Genomic DNA, 19,880 nt, shown 5'->3' on the forward strand with positions numbered 1-19,880 from the left:
TATTATGCAAGGTGTGCATACATTTATTAATGGTCAAACTTATATTATTATTATAATGTATTAGGTGATTGTTATGTATTAAAAAATCATGATAAGAACGGACGGGATTTTGCATATTTAACATATCTTGAGACAAATATATTTGGAATGCTGTTTAACTTCGTATAATTATAATGTTATACACAATGTAAGTACTAGGTATGTACTACTAGTATTCATAAAGAGAGTTCAATAGTTAATAATTGCCAAATTCTAAACTAGAATTAACAAATGTACTTAATTTACTGCCAAAATGCCTTAGTTAAGGCAACTTACCGTAGGAAATTGATGCCTTTTAAATAATTAGTTGTAATAATTATCAAATGTTTAAAGTTAATTTTCCGCCTATAATATATCATGAATATTCTGTGGCAGATCTTCCGTAGTTATAAAATTATACACGGCTAGATTTTTGATCATGTTGAAGTTAGTTTAGTATTATGATTAGCTACAGGATAGCATACCAAATGAACAAATTTATACTTAGATTGTTATTGTTAGTATAATTTAGCGATTAAAAGGTTTGAAAAGAAAAAAATATTAGTCATAAATAATGCCATCTCGTCCTCGTAATTCGGTATGAGTAAGTTTTTAGCTTGATCGATACTGTTGGTGAAACACAACTCATTAAGAATGCATCCCGCAGTATCGGTCGATTAAGACGTAAATTTATGTCAGCCGTAACGATATTTGCACTCGTGTTTTAGTAGTTAAAGTAATTATTTATCAATTTAAATTATTGCTTAGAATTACGCGTTTCTTTGCATCCGATCGATCGCATTATTATGAAAATATACTTATGAAATTTTCAATTGTGTATATTAATACGACTGGAATAGTCATAACATAAAGTTAAAGCCGGGTCAAGACGAGTGTAACGTGTAATGTAATAGGAATTCTACGTGTGGAAGTCACAACGAGCATTATATGTAACGCTCGCGGTTGATCCATCGGCTGTCGGTTTATCGCGCGAACACAAAAGCGCGCAGTGCTCGTTTGGCTGAGTTCGCGTGCCGTCCACACTGTTGACGCTAAATTACACGTAATGTTACATTTCACGTTACACTCGTCTGGACCTGGCTTAAGCTGATCGGTCGGAGAGCACCTGTGATCTCCATATTATTATATTAAATCTAGTATGTTAGATAATTACCTATACTTTTGCTAATGTACCTATATCTAAAACTCTTTATAATAGGTTCAAGGCTTTTTAGCACGCTTGTTTTGGTGTTAATAAGTATCACTGTGTAGTTAAGAATTCGTTTCTAATCTTCTAAGACAATATAATTGATCTCATACTTACATAAAATATTGAAAAAAATATAGAGTATATTGACAATAGTAAATACATACCAATAGATAAGACGAGTTGCCTTAGATTTAGACAAGACAACACCAAAAAATAACAGAAATCAACAAAACAATAAATATATGCATACTTACATAGAGATATATTTAGATTTGTAAGTATACATATTATTACTATACATATATAAATATAATATATTATGTATTATAAAGGATGTTGCAAATATGGTAAGTATATTGAATATCACAGAACAAACAACAACCCGCAAAACAAAGTAGTTCAGAACCCCTTTTCGGACTCATTATAATTACCTTATTACCCTTTTTACAACATCCTGTATACAGAACACACAGAGAGCATAGTTATTTATTCCCGTATAACTAATTGTAAGACGTTGTCTGTGTGTGTTACACGGTTACACCATAAATGTACTTAAAAATTTAATTGATGTTATCTACTTGATAGATGATAGGTTTGTTGCTAGTTATATTGTAAGAGGGTGCCGAATACACGAGGGACAATAAAAACATACATACAGACGAATTGAGAACCTCCTCCTTTTTTCGAAGTCGGTTAAAAATTGGTAAAATATTGCGTGACATATACATCTCTAAAAGAAGAACTCACTCATTCGTACAAAGACTACCAAGTGCATGAATACATAGTTATAATGTCATATACACATTGGTGAATGACCTAGGTATATGCCGGCAAAGGATTGGATGCATTTTAGGTACATAATACCCTGCACCGACTAAATGCACTAAATGCACCGAGGGTTGGGCCATTCATAGCGCCCTCTTATAATATAGCTATAGAATATAGGCTATACAACGCAACCCCTCACGAGTTAGTGTTGTATTTATATTCCTAGTGCCTCTCGAATGTACCTACATACCTAAGTAAGTGAAATCCCCACCGTGTTTGTCGAATACATACATAATAATATATTGATCCAGTTCAATAAAGCTCATTAAGGTTATATAAAGAGTATTATAATTATACAAGTAAAAAAATACTTTTTCATAAATATTGATCATTTTATCGTATACTTACTTATATTACTAAAGTGTTGTATCGTAAGTAACTTTTCCAACCCTATACTATAGTGTCTTCTAAAGTTATTCATACGTTTGAGGACCGCACTCACCACGGCTTGAATAGAGGATCTAGAATATCTAGATGGATTTAGGTGACAATGTCAACGTCGAATGCCCTAATTACCAGCGATTTTGAAGTCATTTAGAAGTGATAAAATACTTCAGAAACTGGTTTTTATGTATCACACACACTGAGTGATTCTGAATAGACACAATGTAACACGCTGTATGCTATAGAGACCTGTATTAGTCGGTAATGTAAGTAACTTGCAGTGAACTTAAAAACTGAAGGGGATCCCAACGGCTTACTAGAAAAATACTACTTTTGTTTAAAAGCGGTTTTTTACAATCCTGTTAGGTAAATCTGTTTTGTCACGGTATGAATTGCAATTTTTAGAACATATCTTATTTACCCACTTACGGTTTTGGGGAAAACGCTTTTAAACAAAAGTAATGTTTTTGAAATTGTCAGCGTTAGTTATCCAATGTGGTCGTTTTAAAGCTTAGCGGTTTGTTTTAATTTAAGTATGTAGTATTCTTTATACTCCGTAGTTATTATTGTATTGAATAGAATTTGACGACTTTTTCCTGTACTTAATCAAACGAAATTCGATATCAAAAAGAAACTACCTAATGCTAATGAATAACACTGAAATTAAAATATTTAAAAGTTTAACAAAGTGGGATACTAAAAGGGATGAGTACAATACAAAGTCAAATACAATTTTAGAACACATATTTATACTACTGCGCCCTAACAAAAATAACATTATATTTTTCATATAATGAAATAAGATTTTTACACACTCCTTTATCCCATTTTGGAAAATGGATGACCTGCCATAATATAGGCAAAAAGTACGCAAGATATCTTTTTAAAATATTTTAATTTCAGTGTTACCGTTTGATACCTACTTGTAAACAATCGTTTTTGATTTTATAAGGCTGTTGTTTTACTTAGTTTAATAGGTCTATTCGAATTTTTGAGTTTGTGTCTCAAATAGGTAGAGATTAAATGATTCTAGTCAATAACTTTCGTCTTTTTTAGAAAAAATGTGTCATTATTCTTTATTATTTATTCAATTATACACAGCTTACAGCATTAAATTATTGTTTTACTACATTATTAACCTTCCCATTTTTTTATAATTAGGTAAGTACCTACCTAAGTACCTACTATGTTTAGATGAATCATTTATCACGAATGTAGGCACTAACTTTAGAGTAAGAAACACATTCGCATGTATACCTCTCTATCCAACTCCCACCAGTAAGGGTCAATTCAGACGTACCACAACCACACCACAGCCACAACCACACCACAGCCACAACCACACCACAACCACGCGATGTGGTCGGGCGTATATTTTGTATTGACAATGAATAATCCAATTCACACGTGCCACATTTTGCCGTTGTTATCGACCACCTGTGTAATACGACCACATCGCAACCACATCGCAACCACAACGCTACCACATCACAACCACCGCGGCAACCTGTTTTCCATATTAACTGCACACGACGACGTGGTTACCACATCGCAATGACAGCGACAACGCAACCACATCGACATTTTGTCGCTGCCACAACGCAACTGCAAAAAGCCGCTGTCGCACTATTCACACGTAACCACAGCTTGACCACATTTTGTCGCTGCGACGTGGTGTGGTTGTGGTACGTGTGAATTGACGCTAAAGGCTGCCATTTTCATATTTTTTATTGATCTACGAGCGCTATCCTATAACTAGGTATGCAAGATGCAAGTACCTTTAGTGAAATAGTGAACGTATTAAGGCTAGGTAACTAGGTAGGTAAGTAAGTATTTTTTATTTAGGGTAGGATCAGTAAATTTCCATCGTTTCCCCGGTGTTTTTCGGAGGCATTTATTTCTCCACCTGCATATGCATATTGGTAAAGAGGTGCGTACTTGACGATGTTCCATGGAATAAGGAGAGAATAACGTCAATGATCACAGAACACCCTTGTTCTTTAGGTTGTTGTGAGGTTGTTATGAATTTACTTGGAATTTACGAATTTACTGATAGTAATTGAAACATTTTACTTACCTAGATTTATATGATTTTATTTAAGATATCCGTACTAATTTTTATTTTAGGTTTAACTAGTCCGGCGTTTGTTATAAGCGTTCCCGTAAAAAAGGATGATAAGTTGGTATTGTCTCCATTTGAGCTAGTGAAACTGATGATGCAGGATAGTAGGATTAAGAGGAGTAATTTAACGTCTGATTATGAATTGAAACGCAAGGATCATTTGAGAAAACGGCCGAATCAGTATGAACAAGAGGTATCTTCATCCACTGAAGAGTTTTGTTACAATCTCGAAGAATCCCGTAAGTTAAAATATATTAAGTAGATCTTGTGCTCATCTTCTTATATCTACCACCTACCTAATTAGTTACTTAATTATACCTAGTAGCACAATATCTCTCCCATAGGAACTTAACAAATTTTAATAAGGTGTCAGTATGGCCGTCTTTTTTGCCCACTTGTTCATGTATAGTGCCACAGTGCCTATAAAAATCCCTAACGGACAAAGGTAAACAGCATTGTGTCTTGTGTCCGTATCGCTCATAGCATCCACCCGGCATTCGACCGACCCTATATAACCAAACCACAGAGAAAAGCACTACCTCCTATAACCGCATCGTCCCGTGCTATTTGTTCATACCTATCGTTTGTATGAGCTTTGCCTCACCACCAACTCTGCGAGCCATCACAGGGTCGCGTGAGGCTCGCGCATACGCTGGGCTCCCTGGGCTGCTATGAGCCATACCTTTTTAAATCAGTTGCCACACTTTACGGAAATTACACCGCCGATCTTTTTCTGTCTGGACACCAATAGGTAGGTATAGAACATAGCAGATATACAAATTCAAATAGCCAGCACACTACACGCAAGCTTTGTCGCCGACTGTCTATGATGATGAATTTACAGCAACCGACCAAGATACTCCTTGTTGATGACTAAATGGTGTAGTGGTGACCCTGACTGCTATGCCGAAGGTCCTGGGTTCGATTCCCGGTTGGAGAAGATATTTGTTTAAAAGACAGATAACTATTTTGTACTCGGGTCTTGGGTGTTGATATTTATATTTAGTATGTATCTATCTATCCAAGTACAGGACCACAAGACAAGACCTATCCAACTGCAACGTGGAGTGAGACAGGGGGATGTGATATCTCCGAAACTGTTCACCAATGCATTGGAAGATGTCTTTAAGACGTTGGACTGGAAAGGACATGGCATATGTATAAATGGCCAGTACATGTCACACCTCCGCTTCGCGGACGACATCGTTATTATGGCAGAATCTCTGCAGGAACTCAGCTGGATGCTAAGTGGCCTAAATGCTGCTTCCCGACGTGTTGGCCTCGGTATGAACTTGGACAAGACGAAAGTCATGTACAATGCTCACATCAAACCGGAGCCGGTCGCCGTTGGTGAGGCAACAATCGAAGTTGTGCAAGAATATGTCTACCTCGGGCAGACTATTCGGCTAGGCAGAAGCAACTTCGACAAGGAGGCTGCAAGGCGCATCCAACTGGGTTGGGCTGCATTCGGGAAACTTCGTCACATATTCTCCTCGGCCATTCCTCAGAGCCTGAAGACAAAAGTCTTCAACCAGTGCGTCCTGCCAGTGATGACGTATGGTGCAGAGACGTGGACTGAGGACTAAGGTTACCGACATAGCTGTCAAAATATGCAAGCTGAAGTGGCAGTGGGCTGGTCATATCTGCCGAAGAACCGATAACCGTTGGGGTAGACGAGTTCTCGAGTGGAGACCACGAACAGGCAAACGCAGCGTGGGACGCCCTCCTGCCCGCTGGACTGACGACCTTAGGCGGGTGGCGGGTAGTGATTGGATGAGGAAGGCCGAGGACCGAGTGTTGTGGCGCTCCTTGGGAGAGGCCTATGTCCAGCAGTGGATGATTATTGGCTGATGATGATGATCTATCTATGTATTTGTGCAGATATATCAGCTGTCCGATACCCATATTACAAGCTCTGCTTAGTTTGGGGTCGGATGGCCGTGTGTGAGATGTCCCCACATATTATTATTATAGTTAGGCCTAAGTCCTAACTGACGAAGTTTCTCCCTCAGCCGCAGACGACGAGGGTCCCCTCTCCCGGCGCAAGGTCTGGAGTCGGTGGAGCAAGTGGGCCGCCTGCTCAGCGTCCTGCGGCGGCGGCGCGGCGGTGCGGCGTCGGCGGTGCGTGGCGGGGCGCTGCGCTGAGGGTGAACTGGAGGAGCAGCGACGAGCCTGCGCGATGGCCCCGTGCCCTGGCGCTACGGCTGATTATGACTGATGCGGTGGAATAAACGGGTGGAAAATTACAAGGGCTTTTTTATGGTGCGCTTGTTTATAAGTAGGTAGGTAGGTTAGGTAGGTACCTAACTAGTTAAGTAAGCAAGCAGAAATCGCATTGCGAAAATGGAGATGGATTGGCCACACCATTAGGAAAGGAGCCGCGAGCATTGCATTCGCGGTCAAACCGCCTGGAGGCCATCGCAGACGCCGTAGTCCCTTGCATACATGGCGGCGTACAGAAGTTGGCGAGTCTTATGATGTTTTTAAGGCTGTTTTTAACAGGATGCGGATTTCATCATCAGAGTCGCGAGCACAAGTTTCGAATCTCCGTTAACGATGCGTATCGTCAACTGTCGGTCGGTGTCGGTCGCCCCCCTACCCGTTGGTCTGATGATCTGCGGAAGGTAGCGGGAAGCCGCTGGATGCAGATGGCGGGTGACCGTTTGGGGTGGCGATCGTTAGGAGAGGCCTATGTCCAACAGTGGACTACAGAAGGCTGAGAGAGAGAGAGAGAGATCGTCAACTGTCACTGTCAAAATGTAAGGCAAAATTAGTTCCAAAAGTGACATTTGTTTTTTCCATATGTTAGGTGGAATTTCACCAAACGCTAAACGTATGCCTGTCATACCTCTGTCAGTACAAAATGTATTTAAAATTTGATTTAAATACGTTTAGCGTTTGGTAAAAATCATTTGTTAGTCGTGTACCTCGAAATCAAAAAATCCTTGTAGCTTTTCACCTATTCGCATTTCGCCGCGATAGCGTTTTTTGTTGTAGCGTATAATATCGGTAGTATATTTTGTTACTAGCATATATTTTTAACAGATTTTTACAACAGTAGCAAATTTTGATGTAGCATGTATTATCAATAGCAAATTTTTATGGCGCATATATTTTGAATAGATTTTTACAACAGTAGCAAATTTCGATGTAGCATGAATTGTCAAGAACCTATTTAGTTAGAAGCAAGTATTTTTAGTCGCATCTTATTTGGGTCGCATATTGTTGTAGTGAACTGTATTAACCGTAACTTGGTTATACCATCATCAGCCTATAGCAGTCCACTGCTGGACGTAAGCCTCTCCCAAAGAGGTTACATATTATAAGCAGGAGATAAGCTACAAGTGCGAAATGCATTTACAAAACAAAACTATAGAGGTATAGTGCTTAAAAGAAATATCGCGATATGTAATAACGCATGAGAAAACTTGGGAAGCTACTATTCTAAGTGCGGAGAGAGGCTTATCCATAGTTTCAAACTGGCTTGACTCTAATCTTCTCACCTTAAATACAACTAAAACTAAATTTCTATCCTTTCACAAAACCTCAGCATCCAAACCCAAATTCATTTTACAGTCCCTTAAAATTCATTCAACTAAGTGCAATAACCTATCCCAATACTGTGACTGCCAATCCATCACAAGAGTTGATTCTCTTCGGTACCTAGGAATTATCATTGACGAGAAGCTATCTTTCTCCCAACACATTACTTCTCTATCAAATAGAGCAAGAAAGCTCATCAACATAATGAGGCTTCTCCGAAATAGTGCTGACATGCAAACACTTAAAAACGTATACACTGCCTTATGCGAGTCCGTCTTAAGTTACTGTATTCCGTGCTGGGGCGGCTCCACAAAATCACAAATGATAACCATAGAACGTGCTCAAAGATCCATACTCAAAGTAATGCATAAAAAACCCCGAAGATACTCAACCTTTAGGCTTTTCCAAGAAAGTGGAGTCCTCTCAATCAGACAATTGTTCACCCTTAAAGTCACTTTATCCCAACATCGTAAATCAATCTCTTCTTCTGACTATTATGACAGACTCTCTCGTCGAACCTTCAAGCTTCCAACTATTCGTACAAATACCAACTTCGCTCACAGATTCAGCAAGTACCTACACCCGCATATTTATAATAAAATCCAGTCACACATTAATTTAAAACTTGACACCATACATGAAGCCAAAAAGAAAACCAAACGATGGCTCTCTAGCCTGAACTATGAAGAAACTGAAAACATATTAAAATCATACTAAACATATATCTTATATATAGGTACTTATCTGCATTGCCTACCTTGCATTATGTATTTCTAATATATACACTTATATTTATATATACATATATTTATTTATAACATAGGTACACATATGATTAGCTTTTATCTTTCAATTAAGTAATTCTTATTTATATTTTTAAATACCCTGATTAATGTTAAATATTTCCCTTATTTTATATTAAGTAGTACTAAACAAGTAGGTATTACCTACGTAAGATTTTGTTTTTATAGTTTTTAAGCACATTTTCACTCAAATTGAGAAACTGTTTTTATTTTATTTTTGTTTGCTTTATTCATTTTATTATGTTTTAACATATGCATCCTAAAATGTAAAATTTGTTTTATATAATTTAAATTTCAAATTTTTAAACTGCGCCACCTGTTCTATATTTAAACAAATTGTTAAAAACCTGTTTACTGGCTGTCCACGACACAGGCCTAGCCTAGTGTGGTAGCCCTTGCTACATCACCACCTTTAAATTGTTAACAAACGCTGCAACCTCTATTTTTTGTATCTTCTTAATCTTTATTTTAAATAAATATTTTTTCATTTTCATTTTCATTACAAACAAATATCTATCAAGGTGAAAAGCGACTACATTGAAGATAGGCAGAAAGTAAATCTACTATGAATTTTTCAGACAATTGTAAGTAGCGATCAAAAATTATACTACAAGAATAAAAATCTATTCAGAAATTTTGATACTCGTATCGCGGCGAAATGCGAATAGGTGAAAAGCTACAAGGATTTTTTGATTTCGAGGTATACGACTAACAAATGGTAAAAATGTACCCTTCGTGTAGATTCGAAAATAGTATCGAATCCGGAGGTTCGAAACTTGTGCTCGCGATGCTTGAGGACGCGATGTATTGATGTCTAGAATTCGCGCGAAACGATTTGCGGCGAATTCTCCCCCTTCTGGATCAGGTCTAAGGGCCGAATCACACCGGAATGGCTGTATGGAATTGATGGGTGGCAGATACTTAAGGCTGAATCACACCGGAATGGCTATATGGAATTGATGAGTGGCAGATACTTAGGGACGAATAGAGATGCGAGACGCGTAGCTTACCTTAGGCCCGGGTCTCCTATTTACTCCGTAGGTCGCGTCAAGTGTCACCGCCGTGGGCCGCGTCACAATGCTCATTATGTCTACGCGCCAACGTCGGCGTGTGAGGGAGACCGCATCAGTACATTTCTATAGTGAGCATCGTGACGCGGCCTACGGCGTAACGCTTGACGCGACCTACGGCGTAAATAGGAGACCCAGGCCTTACCTTACACCACGTAACTTCCCGTCAGAAACGGAAAGTTTCCGTCATAATCAATAAATGACGGTCAGAATTGAAATTTATTTTAATAGTACTTATTTTTCTTTTTATTCTACTTAATATCGTTTTTAACCTTTCAAGATATAGTAGGTATATTATTATTGTAAATATGGATAGAAAAACATGTTCTTGTAGTTCTACCCTGAGTAATTACTTAATTATCTACATCTTTATAGTGGCTGTATCAATATATAATAATGATGTACTTAAATAATAATATAATTATGTTTAAGATGTTGTTCACTTTACAATCGCAAGAAAAGACAACACACGTCACAACTTAAACAAATCATTCGACAAAAAAAAAACAAAAAATAGTTGTGAGAACTGAAAGAAATTAAAGTGAAATAAAAATTAATATTCATCGGAGCTCCAAAAGTTTTCAAACGCTGCGAACTCAAATGGTTCCGGAGCAGTTATTCTATATTCTTCTTCAGTTTCTGATGCATCTGATGATGACTTTTCATATATTACGCTATCATTTAAGCGTAAATTAACTCTAACTGTGACCAGCTTATTGACACGGTCTTTAGTTAGCCTATTTCTTGTTTTAGTATGGGTGTTAGAAAATACACTCCAGTTTCTTTCACTGGCAGCTGTGCTAGGTGGAATGGTTAATGCTTACTATGAGCCCCAGTGTGTAAACAAACCAGTCGGCTTGTATACGTTCACACTGCATGCTTACGCTGAGCGGCCGACTATAGTTCCGTGCAAAATTCTTGACTGGAGTCCGACACATGGGCGTACCCAGGTTGGGGCAGGGGGGGGCAGCTGCCCCCCCCTAGCCCTTTCGAACCTGAGATTTATTTCTATAGTAAGTATGTTAAAAAATGCATAATATCGCCTTATATGCCTAAAAGTGCTAGGGAAAAATAATAATTTAAAAAAAACCATTCATTTTCTGTTTTCCCGGAAAAGTCATAGCACATTCGTACTATCTGGGTTCAACACCACTAACACACATTTGTGCATTAAGACACATTGTATCCTAAGTAAAAACTTAGGATACGTATTTAATAAACTGAAATAAAAAACAGAAAATATGAATTACTTAATAATTTTCTTAAATCAAACATTGCAACTATATAATAAAAAAAAAACTAAAATATAATTCAGAAAACTTAGCTTGACTTATTTTTTATATTATGAGATAGTTTTGATTTCCATCTCATAAATGACAACTTTAAGGGGTGAAATATAAAAAGAAAGCATTATTAGCTCAAACCTTCAGTTTCAGTCTCAATTATTAGGTAAGTATATACCTATTGAAAATAATAATAATGATAATCATAAAGGGGCAGGGCAGCTTCTGGCCAGCTGTTGGGCTTTAGGGACTCCACCCATCTGATTCCAGAGGAAGGACCCCTGTTCCTCATCTCTGGCTTGCCTTTATTTTGGTGTCCAGAACACTGAAGAGGAACAGTACCCCTACTCTTGAAAGGCAATGTATTGCGTCTGTCTTGCGTTCTCAACATAAAAAAAAACATTACTTCTCTTCAAAATCGATTTTACAAAAAGTAAAACAACCCACGTTTTGCTTGGCTAGCTTGAGTGGTGTTTCACTAGAGCAAAAATGCTCGTAGAAAGATGTGTTAACCAGTAAGGTATATACAGGGTGTAGCGTTAATAGTGGTCTAAGCTTAATGGGGTGATAAAATCATACAATAACCCATCAAATACCCAAATTTGAAATAATTTTGCCCATAGGTCTGTGCATAAATGTTTTTTTTAATATTTCCAAAAAAATACCTTCGTTGTCACTAAAGTAAGTTCCTGTAATTTTGACAAATGAGTGTCTTTTTCAGTACTGATTTTTGGTACAAGAAGTACAATTATGATAAAATACTACCTAATGCAAGTAGTTTATGTGCATTTGTACATTTTGAATCTGAACTGCACATTTGTGCGTAGCTGTTCAGTCGAACAAATATTACCTATCATGGAATCATTGTGCTTTGCAAACAATACTATGCTTACAACAAAGATAAGAATGTAATAAGTATAACAATGTAGCATAAAATAAGTAAAGAAAATTATCTAAAACTGCAAAATAACATTAATTTCTTAACTCGCCCGGTATCAGGATCAATGTACGCCGCCATTTTCGTCGCCTGCCACAGGCAAGCTGACTTCAATAATATCAACCACAATTTTTGTAGGCATTAACAACATATTAACAGCAATATGCACAAACGATGCGTTTTGGTTCGAAGGGGCGAAATAAGTTTAACGCTAAAAATAATTTAACAAAATCGAGCGCACATTCGTATCGCTCAGGTTCGAAAGGGCTAGAAGATAAAATAAACGTAAATTTTCCTGCCAAGTGAGAATTAAAAACGTGTTACCTACTCTGCGCAAAATGAAACAGGTATGAGCTGCTCCTCCCTAGCTGAAATCCTGGGTACGCCCTTGGTCCGACAGCCGAGCTGGATCCAATACGCTGAGCGTAGTGACGTGCTATATATTAATCAGCTGCCGAATGTCAGCGTCTACGCATAGCTACTACACAATTACGCACAAAATAAATTATTGATATTATCAGAAATTATAGAACATTGTTAAGTATTTGAAATTAGACGGTAACATGCAACCTTCTTTATATTCTGAAAAGTATATATATCTAAGAGGCCAGACATACATTATAATTATTTATTAAAAAAATTGCAGTGTTATTCATTAGGTATAGTCGTTTGCAATAGAATCCAACAATCATGTAAACAAATATGGCGGACTGACATTGACAGCGTATTGTTTATGCCCATAGTGATGTCATAGTGTTCTAATTAGATTAAATATATATAGGTTACTAGAATACAATTCCCACAAAACCAATATTTTTGCTTTGACTGTTTCATAAAGTATTCGACTATTTGATTTTTATTTAGCAATCACAGCTTAGTAGTACCCATTATTATTATTACGATATACCTAATATCAAAGTGTGACTTATACACAACTGATAAGACATAAAATTTTACTATTATTTACTATTAAAATAAATTTCGATTCTGACCATACCTGACCGTCATTTATAGGAAACTTTCCGTAGTTGACCGTCAGCTATTTTTTATTTTTATTTTTATTTTTATTTATTAGGGAAGACAAACAGCCATACATTGAAAATCTTATAAATAACATAAGTAAAAAGAAATATAAATGTACAGCCCACAGCGTCATCCACAGAATTATAAAATAAAGAGGTGTCAAGTTGAGAGGTTATATAAAATTAAATGAATTAAATTAGCGATGACAAGAAAAAAAAACAATAGCTACTATACTTAATATTCAAAGAAACCTGAGACTATGATAATGTTTCGATAACATTTCTTTTAAATGAAGATATGGACTGGTGAAATATGTCAATATTTATAAAAAAATTGTTGTAATTATTTACCATGCGACAAAGAGGTGCGCGCTTACCTGCATTAGTTTTACTATGTGAAGTAGAGAATAGTTGGTAGGCGCGAACCTCCCGACGGAGAACTGTTCGTGGTATTACATAGCAGAGTTTATTAGTTAAGTCCATACAGTCGTACTTATTGTGGCATATACCATACAGTGTCATAGCCTCTAGTAGGGTACGTCTATCTTCCAATGTTTGCATTTTATATTTTACAAGAAGCCTACTGTAAGATAAAGTACCACGGTGGCACCTAAAATGCATAGCACGCAAAAACTTTCTCTGCACTCTTTCAATAATCTCCCTATATTTAATATACAGCGGATTCCAAACACACACGGCGTATTCCAGTTGAGGTCTAATTAGGCTTTTATATAGATGAAGATAAGTAGAGGGTTGATGGAAGTCGTGAGAAGCACGCATTATGAACCCGTACAATTGATAAGCTTTACGGAAACTTTCCGTCATTTTGCAACTCTAGGGACGAATCACACCGGAATGGCTGTATGGAATTGATGGGTGGCAGATACTTATGGCTGTATGGAATTGATGGGTGGCAGGTCGAAAATAAAGTTTAAAATTATTTCACGGAAGTGCTCGCCGCGTTGCTTCCGGCCGCTGCCGTTTCAGTGTGATTTGGCCCTTAACCGGATCACCATCAGTCGATCCTTGGATCCGCGCGATCAGATCGCCATGTATCGTCTGGTGCAGATCCTACTGATTAGCTAGTATAACTTTGTCTGATAGAAATATTATATTTTTACGAAGGGCGATAGTCATCAACATCATTATGTGAGCAAGACTTGATACTGTAAGTAACTACCTGATTGATACCTATTTCATTCTAATAGAAGGGGGTAATGAATTGAAAGAAAACATTTTAATTTCTTTAGTTTATTACGATATAAGAAACCAAATTTTGACATTCCTTTACTATGTTTAAAATAGCATTCTTATACAATATTGAAATTTTATTCGTATCTTTTAAAATTCAGTTTCCAAAAACATGCACAAAGATAATTATCATATTCATTTAGTAGTATTGAGGTAGTTATTAGTTTCAGAACTTATACCAATTATAAAATGCTTCTAAAAATAACAGTAAAAAAATCAAAGAAATAATGTCGTCGAATCTATCATAGTGTAACGTCCAGCCTGAATAGTAACTATTTAACTTGGTACATTGTAGCTAATATGTTGTTTGTGAAGCAACAATAATAAGCTTTACCATCAATTTACTTTTGATTAATAGGTGCGTATGAGCGGGCTGGCGGGGCCGGCGGGCGGTAGACAACAACATCAAATGTGGAGGATGCGACCTCTTGGAATGGAGTCGAATTATGGATATTGTCAGATCATCTGACATGCAAATAGTGATTGAGAAGCTCAAGCCCGACCGCCCTGGCGCCCGCGCCCGCGCCTGCTGATGGCATCCGTCACCTGCACATACGCAACCCAGCTGCCCACAGAGATAAATATAACATACGTACTAATGTACAACAAAATAGGGCACATGTTAAACTTAAAACTATAAAAAGTGTCTCATGATGACTCATCGCTGTTCCCCGCCGGGGTCAGTGGGCAGTGGTCGGTCCGTGTGCAGGTTCACAATATTTACTATTCGACTGCACTTACATTTTACATATGAAAGATGGACTACAGTTATCGGAGGGCGCACATAGTGGGTGTACAAATTTAAAACACGGAGCTACAACATTCAGCTCCGACATCATAAAATCAAAAGTGAATCCGATAAAATTACCGACATGTAATGTGTGCTTGCATTTTCGTAAAACAACATTGAATCGTTAAAATGCACATTCCACCAAGAATGATCCACATTAACTATTACTATTTTTAAAATACATTCATGCAAAAATTAAATCGATAAAATTTAGTCGATCACACACCATATACACAAATTAGCGGTTACACACATTATGAGAAAGTAATATAAATGTAAATAATTAACAGTATAACTATCAAAGAAGAATGATAGTGAAGCGAAAATGACATGTAAGTAAGTAATGGCACCGAGGCGCGGCGGCGGGGTGTAGTCAGTCGCGGGCCGCCGGCCCCCGTGTCACCGGAACTTAACACTACTCCACAACGATACAAGTAAACTAATCAACTAAAACTATTTCTGCATTCCTAACACATTACAAATCAAAATGTACCCTCTTTCTTATATTTGGAAGGAATAAACAACATGCCTCTATATGTACATTTTCCTGTCGCAGCCAGAAAGCTGTCTAGAATACTCCATAAAGACAGCAGTTGGTGGTGGAAGTGGCGGAGCCGGCCGCCCTCGCGGGTCAGGTACAATGCGGGCGGCGCGGCCCCGAGTGCCGGGCACTGCTGGGCTATTGCTATTGTATGTCGCGTCCACTCGCCACACTGGTAACACGTAACAAGCCAATATCTCATATCCAGTAACTACCAATAAACAAATACACATAGTTTAACCTACTTTAATACGAAGATACGTCAACGTATATCATTTTAATACATAAACCTCAATAACCTTTAACGTATAACTATGTATTTTCAATGTAACTTTACATTAAGATACTGTGTTTACAACATAGTTCAAACGCCGGTTGGGTCGGGTGTCGCGAGCGGCGGCCGTGTCGGCTCGCACTGCAATGTACGCGCTGACTCCGAAATGTCATGTTGCTGTGGTGTTGTCTCAAGGTATTCTCAGGTATTTGTAATAGTCTAACCTAATCTAACCTAAAGGTTGACAAAATAACCTAGTGTAAACCTATACATATTTGGTATGATGCGGACAACTAGCCACATCTTTATAAACTTATCAACTAAGGTTCCATCGCAAGGTACATTAGGTTGTGGAGGTGAAGTATTTCGGAAGTCAGCAGCAGACACGCCCGCCTGTGCTCGGCTCTGCCGGGACAGTGCCACAAAAATAGCACCGACTCCGCTTATGTTGCTTGCTATAGAAAGTATACTATTAAAGTAATACTACATTCCAGTTATTTTAACAAGTCAAGATGGTGGTTGGATTGTTTTTTACTACTGTAACATGCCTTAAAACCAGATGACACGGTAAGATGCGCCATAGCTCGTGTAACGACACGGCAGCCGACACAACACAAAGATCAGTCACGGAAGCACGAGACAGGAGACAATGGTGCGGCACTGGGCTACAATCATCATTTCTTACAATCTAAAAATGCATCTTCAGAATTAAACATTAAGTGTGATGGCTGGTGACGATTATTTCTGTCTTGTCTCATGTTTCCGCGAATGGGTGCAGGGTGGACCGTGCACCGGGTAGGCAAGGGCTTGCCTACCCGGCGCACGGTCGCGCCACCGGCCGCCACACTCCGGCGACCGGTCGCAACGCCTGTCGTCGACTTATCTTACCACTACAATTTTATATGAAAATTTAATTTTAAACAGTTTGAAACATTACCGATTCACACACAATAAATTGATCTACTAAGTACTTTCTTTTAACAGATAATATAGATACGGCCTTTCAGCGCCATGCCAATAATAAATATACACACAATAATTATAATAATGTAGGTACGTTTAGAAGGTAGCTATGTTAGAACAGTCAGATGTAGACGACTAATATCAACATGGTCACCGCCATCGAAAGTGATGGGGAACGTAATAAATATGTTATCTTCCATTTAACTACACAATAATCATTGTACAAATTTGAATTGTTTCGTTACGATTTAACTCACACTCAAGGGTTAGTCCCTAATTACTAATTTAAAACATCGTCATATACATATAAATATCTCCACCAATACTATACCAATTGACAAAATATGAAAAACACATTATAAATACGTTAAGTTTTGATATCTATGCTCATAATTTTGACAAATCCAATTTAGTAGGTATAAATGGCGTTCGTAGGTAATGTTTCACAATAAACCAAAGGTGGCAAAATCAGTGTTGATCTGGTGGAATGAATCTGTAAGCCAATAATCGTCAATATTGAACGGGAGCTGATTCAATACGTGAGTGTCCGTAGCGTGCCGTAGAGAACTGCACAGCTAAGTACATCGGCCGGCCGCCCAGTGAGACACATGGGGCAGGCCTATTTAAATATCTATGTGTAGTTAACGGATGCAGTTCCTTCTATATCTTAAAAATATACCCTCTAGGGCCGACTTCGCAATGTTATGTTCGTATGGCGTTGGAGAATCTCTTAATAGCCACTATGTAGTGTAATTATTCAATAGTAAGCTGCGGGCTGGGCCCACAGTGAGCCGTGAGGTGTGTTGTATTCGTTACTATAGTTTTGTTCATTTCTATGGATCGTTCACATTTCTCTACCTAAGTAACATCCCAAAGAAGTACAGCATATTACGGTGTTAAAAAAGTATATTACTCTGAACGATCCGTAATATTACCGTACCCTTCCGGGGTATGCCAAATGCGAGATTACAGATTATTTAAAATAATATTTGGAAGCATTATACAGCGGAAGTTGCGGCCTCAAGATAAAACAAAGATGGAAAAACCACTTGCGTGAGTTGTGAGATCCAGACGGATGAAGCTTGTTGGAATGAAATTTAGAAGATCTTATTTGGAATAAAGTATTGGATAAATGCTCGCTATAGATAACGGCATTCTAAGATCAAAAAGTGATCGAATAGAGATAAATTTACTCTAATTAGCAGTAGTAGACGGAAAATGCAGTACTAACAGCCGTTTATCACAAGCTACCCTTTCGAATGTTTTTAACTAAAACTCGAGAAAAATTCATAGAAGAATGTAAACATTCCTAGCCAAAACTTCCATATATTATCACAATTATATATAAATATACATAAATATCTAAGTTTCATAATTTTGATATTATCCACTTAATCTTAATCTCTCATATTTAAAATATCTCACTTGGCACAATTACAACGCAAATCACATTGAATAATAAACGCATCTCGCTCGATTCAACCAACACTCGTACGCTACGGCATCGCCACTCAACTTGCGATTACACTTGCCATACAAGAAAACATTATAAAGCTAACAAAGACAAAATTACAAAGAAAACGATCAACAAATCTCACTTACAAATTAAAAACGTTATTTGTTTACTCTCCTTACTCCCCAATAATTACTATTATATCAAAAATAATTACATCCATCGAAGGTGGACTATCATTTCCGTGTCGTTGGCTCGGCCGCGCTCGCGTCTGCGCGGCCGACACATTCTCTTTGGATCTCGCGCCCGAGGCACTGCCTTCTCACACCCAGGTACACACTTCAACACCATGTAAGCGGAAATTGTATGTATCATATAAAGGAATATTTACTCGCGAAGCATTCGTTTGTCCATTGAGCCTCCTTGGTTACATTAACGGTTCAAGCTCTTATCCGATCCCAGCTCTTAATCCCACACACCCTTTTAAATAATATAACAGTATAATGTAGTGACTTTAACAGATTATTCTATTATTTGATAACAAAACAAAATATGAACTTCTGTTTATATGTAATAGTTATGGTACTAGATCTATGGTTTCAACATGTGTATAGAGAACTGACACTATTGCAATCTATGACAACTCTTTACTATGCAGCATATTTAACATGGCTTGAAAACAATATTAACAATTAAAATATATTCGGCATTACATTCATTAAAACTGGCACTATCGTTTAAAAAAAATAGTGTATATGAATAATATATATTAAATATGAATCCTCAACATAGATAATTACGGGATAAAATATGGATTTATCAATATTAATTACAATTCACTACGATAATATAATAATGTCAACAACAACATTTGGACGCAGAGATGCCGCTGGGGCGACGACAGCAGGGGGTAGGGGCGAGGGGGGGGGGGTGACATGTAGAGGGGTGGTGTGGAGGCTTACTGCGGCGCCGGGGCGGGCGGCGCGGCGCGGCGGTGGCGGCCCGGCGCGTTCGCCTGGGCCACCATCGCGCGGATGCGGCGCTGCGCAGACTGGAAATAAAAACAGGCGACGAGTTAATAATCATGCCGCTCTCTCCTAACACTTCGCTGAGCAATCCTAGTTAGTGAAACTTTGTTGTGCCCTTGCCCACGAGACTCAGTCAAGTCAGAAATCAAATTAGTGAAAAATTATAATGAGCATGATCGATGCCCAATCGAATGTGAATAGTTCGCAGCAAAATTAATTAAGTACATTCATATTCGCAATTGCCAAAGAAATGTTCCCATAGTACTCATCGTTTCTCCTTAATAACCCTATCGGCACCTAAAGTTAAATAACTGGCCATAGACCAAGCTAAAGCTTCCTCGTGGACAAGGGATTGAACAT

The 19,880-nt window shown here is 37.9% G+C and overlaps 1 protein-coding gene across 6 annotated transcripts in view; it reads right to left on the bottom strand.

Annotated features, from left to right (window-relative positions):
* Positions 1-14,455: 14,455 nt before the first annotated feature.
* The window catches only part of LOC105381596 (insulin-like growth factor 2 mRNA-binding protein 1), a 57,603-nt gene continuing 52,178 nt past the window's right edge, over positions 14,456-19,880 (bottom strand). For all 6 annotated transcript variants that reach the window (XM_048632916.1, XM_048632915.1, XM_048632919.1 and 3 more), the window contains one exon: positions 14,456-19,543. In XM_048632916.1, the coding sequence (XP_048488873.1) occupies positions 19,451-19,543 (93 nt within the window). In that variant the 3' untranslated portion in view covers positions 14,456-19,450. The remainder of the gene's footprint in view (positions 19,544-19,880) is intronic.

This window comes from Plutella xylostella, chromosome Z (genome assembly GCF_932276165.1).
Source record: "Plutella xylostella chromosome Z, ilPluXylo3.1, whole genome shotgun sequence".
Lineage (NCBI taxonomy): Eukaryota > Metazoa > Arthropoda > Insecta > Lepidoptera > Plutellidae > Plutella > Plutella xylostella.